At 53.2% G+C, this 6,370-nt stretch overlaps 1 protein-coding gene across 1 annotated transcript; it reads right to left on the bottom strand.

Annotated features, from left to right (window-relative positions):
• Nucleotides 1-4,306: 4,306 nt before the first annotated feature.
• Nucleotides 4,307-5,398, bottom strand: LOC126332369 (uncharacterized). Its single transcript, XM_049996576.1, has one exon. It carries the CDS (start codon nucleotides 5,396-5,398, stop codon nucleotides 4,307-4,309), a length of 1,092 nt encoding a protein of 363 aa, XP_049852533.1.
• Nucleotides 5,399-6,370: the final 972 nt, after the last annotated feature.

The following is a 6,370-nucleotide window of genomic DNA, read 5'->3' as shown; positions in this document are numbered from 1 at the left end:
ATGCGAAGGCTCCACTCCTTGCGAATGCTGCACTCCTCTCAAATGCTGCACTCTTTGCGAATGCTGTACTCCTTGCAAAGGCTGTATTCCTTGCAAAGGCTGCAATGCATGTCGAGGGTGCATTCCTTGCGAAGGCTGCACTCCTTGCAAAGGCTGCACTCCATGTGAAGGCGGCACTCTTTGCGAAGGCAGCACTCCATCCGAAGGCTCCACTCCTTGCGAATGCTGCACTCCTTGCGAAGGCTACACTCAATGCGAAGGCTGCAATGCATGTGAAGGCTGCATTCCTTGCGAAGGCTGCACACCTTGCGAAAGCTCGACTCCTTGCGAATGCTGCACTCCTTGCGAATGCTGCACTCCTTGTGAAGGCTGTACTCCTTGCGAAGTCTGCAATGCATGTGAAGGCTGCATTCCTTGCAAAGGCTGCACTCCTTGCAAAGGCTGCACTACTTGCAAAGGCTGCACTCCTTGCAAAGGCCCCACTCCTTGCAAAGGCTGCACTCCTTGTGAAGGAAAGCTCATCTTTTGAGGACAACACACCTTGTGGCTGCAGTCCATGTGAAGGCAGCACTCCATGCGAAGGCAGCACTCCATGTGAAGGCTGCACTCCATGTGAAGGCTGCATTCCATATGAATGGCTGCACTCCATGTGAAGGCTGCACTCAATGTAAAGGCTGCACTTCATGTGTAGGCTGCACTCCATGTGAATGCCTGCACTAGATATGAAGGCTGTACCCCATGCGAATGCTGCTGTAGGTGTGAAGGCTGCACCCCATGTGACTGATGCACTCCTTGCAAAGGCTACACTCCATGCCAATGTGTCACTCCATTGGGAAGGCTACACTCCATGTGAAGGCATCACTCCATGTGAAGGCTGCACTCCATGTGAAGGCTGAAATCCATGCAAAGGCCACACTCCATGCAAAGGCGGCACTCTTTGCGAAGGCTGCACTCCATGCAAAGGTTGCACTCCTTGCGAAGGCTCCACTCCATGCGAATGCTGCACTCTTTGCGAATGCTGCACTCCTTGCGAAGGCTGTACTCCTTGCGAAGGCTGCAATGCATGTGAAGGCTGCATTCCTTGTGAAGGCTGCATTCCTTGCGAAGGCTGCACTCCTTGCAAAGGCTGCACTCCTTGGAAAGGCTGCACTCTTTGTGAAGGAAAGCTCATCTTTTGAGGACAACACACCTTGTGGCTGCATTCCTTGTGAAGGCAGCACTCCATGCGAAGGCAGCACTCCATGTGAAGGCTGCACTCCATGTGAAGGCTGCATTCCATATGAATAGCTGCACTCCATGTGAAGGCTTCACTCCATGTGAAGGCTGCACTCCATGTGAAGGCTGAAATCCATGCAAAGGCCACACTCCATGCAAAGGCGGCACTCTTTGCGAAGGCTGCACTCCATGCTAAGGCTGTACTCCTTGCGAAGGCTCCACTCCATGCGAATGCTGCATTCCTTGCGAATGCTGCACTCCTTGCGAAGGCTGCACTCCTTGCGAAGGCTGCAATGCATGTGAGGGCTGCATCCCTTGCGAAGGCTGCACTCCTTGCGAAGGCTGCACTCCTTGCAAAGGCTGCACTAATTGCAAAGGCTGCACTCCTTGTGAAGGAAAGCTCATATTTTGAGATCAACACACCTTGTGGCTGCAGTCCATGTGAAGGCAGCACTCCATGCGAAGGCAGCACTCCATGTGAAGGCTGCATTCCATATAAATGGCTGCACTCCAGGTGAAGGCTGCATTCCATGTGAAGGATGCACTTCATGTGTAGGCTGCACTCCAAGTGAATGCCTGCACTACATACGAAGGCTGTACCCCATGCAAATGCTGCTGTAGGTGTGAAGGCTGCACCCCATGCGACTGATGCAGTCCTTGCGAAGGCTACACTCCATGCCAATGTTGCACTCCATTGGGAAGGCTACACTCCATGTGAAGGCTTCATTCTATGTGAAGGGTGCACTCCATGTGAAGGCTGAAATCCATGCAAAGGCCACATTCCTTGCGAAGTTTGCACTCCATGTGAAGGCCGCACTCCTTGCGAAGGGTCCACTCCTTGCGAATGCTGCACTCCTTGCGATGCTGCACTGCTTGCTAAGGCTGTACTCCTTGCGAAGGCTGCAATGCATGTGAGGGCTGCACTCCTTGCGAAGGCTCCACTCCTTGTGAATGCTGCACTCCTTGCGAATGCTGCACTCCTTGCGAAGGCTGTACTCCTTGCAAAGGCTGCAATGCATGTGAAGGCTGCACTACTTGCAAACGCTCCCCTCCTTGCGAATGCTGCACTCCTTGCGAATGCTGTACTCCTTCCAAAGGCTGTACTCCTTGCAAAGGCTGCAATGCATGTGAAGGCTGCATTCCTTGCGAAGGCTGCACTCCTTGCAAAGGCTGCACTCCTTGCAAAGGCTGCACTCCTTGTGAAGGAAAGCTCATCTTTTGAGGACAAGACACCTTGTGGCTGCAGTCCATGTGAAGGCAGCACTCCATGCGAAGGCAGCACTCCATGTGAAGGCTGCACTCCATGTGAAGGCTGCACTTCATGTGTAGGCTGCATTCCATGTGAATTTATTGCACTACATACGAAGGCTGTACCCCATGTGAATGCTGCTGTAGGTGTGAAGGCAGCACCCCATGCGACTGATGCACTCCTTGCGAAGGCTACACTCCATGCCAATGTTGCACTCCATTGGGAAGGCTACACTCCATGTGAAGGCTTCACTCTATATGAAGGCTGCACTCCATGTGAAGGCTGAAATCCATGCAAAGGCCACACTCCATGCAAAGGCGGCACTCTTTGAGAATGCTGCAATCCATGCGAAGGCTGCACTCTTTGCGAAGGATCCACTCCTTGCGAATGCTGCACTCCTTGCGAATGCTGCACTCCTTGCGAAGGCTGTACTCCTTGCGAAGGCTGCAATGCATGTGAAGGCTGCACTCCTTGCGAAGGCGCCACTCCTTGCGAATGCTGCACTCCTTGCGAATGCTGCACTCCTTCCAAAGGCTGTACTCCTTGTGAAGGCTGCAATGCATGTGAAGGCTGCATTCCTTGTGAAGGCTGCACTCCTTGCAAAGGCTGCACTCCTTGCAAAGGCTGCGCTCCTTGCAAAGGCTGCACTCCTTGCAAAGGCTCCACTCCTTGCAAAGGCTGCACTCCTTGTGAAGGAAAGCTCTTCTTTTGAGGACAACACACCTTGTGGCTGCAGTCCTTGTGAAGGCAGCACACCATGCGAAGGCAGCACTCCATGTGAAGGCTGCACTCCATGTGAAGGCTGCATTCCATATGAATGGCTGCACTCCATGTGAAGGCTTCACTCCATGTGAAGGCTGCACTCCATGTGAAGGTTGAAATCCATGCAAAGGCCACACTCCATGCAAAGGCGGCACTCTTTGCGAAGGCTGCACTCCATGCAAAGGCTGCACTCCTTGCAAAGGCTCCACTCCATGCGAATGCTGCATTCCTTGCGAATGCTGCACTCCTTGCGAAGGCTGTACTCCTTGCGAAGGCTGCAATGCATGTGAAGGCTGCATTCCTTGCGAAGGCTGCACTCCTTGCGAAGGCTGCACTCCTTGCAAAGGCTGCACTCCTTGCAAAGGCTGCACTCCTTGTGAAGGAAAGCTCATATTTTGAGGACAACACACCTTGTGGCTGCAGTCCATGTGAAGGCAGCACTCCAAGCGAAGGCAGCACTCCATGTGAAGGCTGCTTTCCATATGAATGGCTGCACTCCATGTGAAGGCTGCACTCCATGTGAAGGCTGCACTTCATGTGTAGGCTGCACTCCATGTGGATGCCTGCACTACATATGAAGGCTGTACCCCATGCAAATGCTGCTGTAGGTGTGAAGGCTGCACCCCATGTGACTGATGCACTCCTTGCAAAGGCTACACTCCATGCCAATGTTGCACTCCATTGCGAAGGCTACACTCCATATGAAGGCTTCACTACATGTGAAGGCTGCACTCCATGTGAAGGCTGAAATCCATGCAAAGGCCACATTCCATGCGAAGGCTGCACTCCAAGTGAAGGCCGCACTCCTTGCGAAGGCTCCACTCCTTGCGAATGCTGCACTCCTTGCGATGCTGCACTCCTTGCTAAGGCTGTACTCCTTGCGAAGGCTGCAATGCATATGAGGGCTGCAGTCCTTGCGAAGGCTCCACTCCTTGCGAATGCTGCACTCCTTACGAATGCTGCACTCCTTGCAAAAGCTGTACTCCTTGCAAAGGCTGCAATGCATGTGAAGGCTGCATTCCTTGCAAAGGCTGCACTCCTTGCAAAGGCCGCACTCCTTGCAAAGGCTGCACTCCTTGCTTAGGCTCCAGTCCTTGCAAAGGCTACACTCCTTATGAAGGAAAGCTCATCTTTTGAGGACAACACACCTTGTGGCTGCATTCCATGTGAAGGCAGCACTCCATGCGAAGGCAGCACTCCATGTGAAGGCTGCACTGCATGTGAAGGCTGCATTCCATATGAATGGCTGCACTCCATGTGAAGGCTGCACTCCATGTGAAGCCTGCACTTCATGTGTAGGCTGCACTCCGTGTGAATGCCTGCACTACATACGAAGGCTGTACCCCATGCGAATGCTGCTGTAGGTGTGAAGGCTTCACCCCATGCGACTGATGCACTCCTTGCGAAGGCTACACTCCTTGCGAATGCTGCACTCCTTGCAAATGCTGCACTGATTGCAATGGCTGTACTCCTTGCAAAGGCTGCAATGCATGTGAAGGCTGCACTCCTTGCGAAGGCTCCACTGCTTGCGAATGCTGCACTCCTTGCGAATGCTGCACTGATTGAAATGGCTGTACTCCTTGCAAAGGCTGCAATGCATGTGAAGGCTGCATTCCTTGCGAAGGCTGCACTCCTTGCAAAGGCTGCACTCCTTGCAATGGCTGCATTCCTTGCAAAGGCTCCACTCCTTGGAAAGGCTGCACTCCTTGTGAAGGAAAGCTCATCTTTTGAGGACAACACACCTTGTGGCTGCAGTCCATGTGAAGGCAGCACTCCATGCGAAGGCAGCACTCCATGCAAAGGCCACTCCCCATGCGAAGGCTGCACTCCATGCGAACGCCACACTCCTTGCGAAGGCTCCACTCCTTGCGAATGCTGCACTTCTTGCGAATGCTGCACTCCTTGCGAAGGCTGTACTCCTTGCGAAGGCTGCAATGCATGTGAAGGCTGCACTCCTTGCGAACGCTCCACTGCTTGCGAATGCTGCACTCCTTGCGAATGCTGCACTGATTGCAATGGCTGTACTCCTTGCAAAGGCTGCAATGCATGTGAAGGCTGCATTCCTTGCGAAGGCTGCACTCCTTGCAAAGGCTGCACTCCTTGCAAAGGCTGCATTCCTTGCAAAATCTCCACTCCTTGCAAAGGCTGCACTCCTTGTGAAGGAAAGCTCATCTTTTGAGGACAACACACCTTGTGGCTGCACTCCATGTGAAGGCTGCACTCCATGTGAAGGCGGCATTCCATATGAATGGCTACACTGCATGTGAAGGCTGCACTCCATGTGAAGGCTGCACTTCATGTGTAGGCTGCACTCCATGTGAATGCCTGCACTACATACGAAGGCTGTACCCCATGCAAATGCTGCTGTAGGTGTGAAGGCTGCACCCCATGCGACTGATGCAGTCATTGCGAAGGCTACACCCCATGTCAATGTTGCACTCCATTGGGAAGGCTACACTCCATGTGAAGGCTTCATTCCATGTGAAGGCTGCACTCCATGTGAAGGCTGCAATCCATGCAAAGGCCACACTCCATGCAAAGGCGGCACTCTTTGCGAAGGCTTCACTCCATGCGAAGGCTGCACTCCTTGCGAAGTCTCGACTCCTTGCGAATACTGCACTCCTTGCGAATGCTGCACTCCTTGCGTAGGCTGTACTCCTTGCGAAGTCTGCAATGCATGTGAAGGCTGCATTCCTTGCGAAGGCTGTGTTCCTTGCGAATTCTGCACTCCTTGCAAAGGCTGCACTCCTTGCAAAGGCTCCACTCCTTGCAAAGGCTACACTCCTTGTGAAGGAAAGCTCTTCTTTTGAGGACAACACACCTTGTGGCTGCAGTCCATGTGAAGGCAGCACACCATGCGAAGGCAGCACTCCATGTGAAGGCTGCACTCCATGTGAAGGCTGCATTCCATATGAATGGCTGCACTCCATGTGAAGGCTTCACTCCATGTGACGGCTGCACTCCATGTGAAAGCTGAAATCCATGCAAGGGCCACACTCCATGCAAAGGCGGCACTCTTTGCGAAGGCTGCACTCCATGCAAAGGCTGCACTCCTTGCGAAGGCTCTACTCCATGCGAATGCTGCATTCCTTGCGAATGCTGCACTCCTTGCAAAGACTGTACTCCTTGCGAAGGCTGCAATGC

Source organism: Schistocerca gregaria, unplaced genomic scaffold (genome assembly GCF_023897955.1).
Source record: "Schistocerca gregaria isolate iqSchGreg1 unplaced genomic scaffold, iqSchGreg1.2 ptg001446l, whole genome shotgun sequence".
Classification (NCBI taxonomy): Eukaryota; Metazoa; Arthropoda; class Insecta; order Orthoptera; family Acrididae; genus Schistocerca; species Schistocerca gregaria.
Note: the sequence above shows the minus strand (reverse complement) of the source record. Positions and strands in the feature narration are given on the sequence as shown.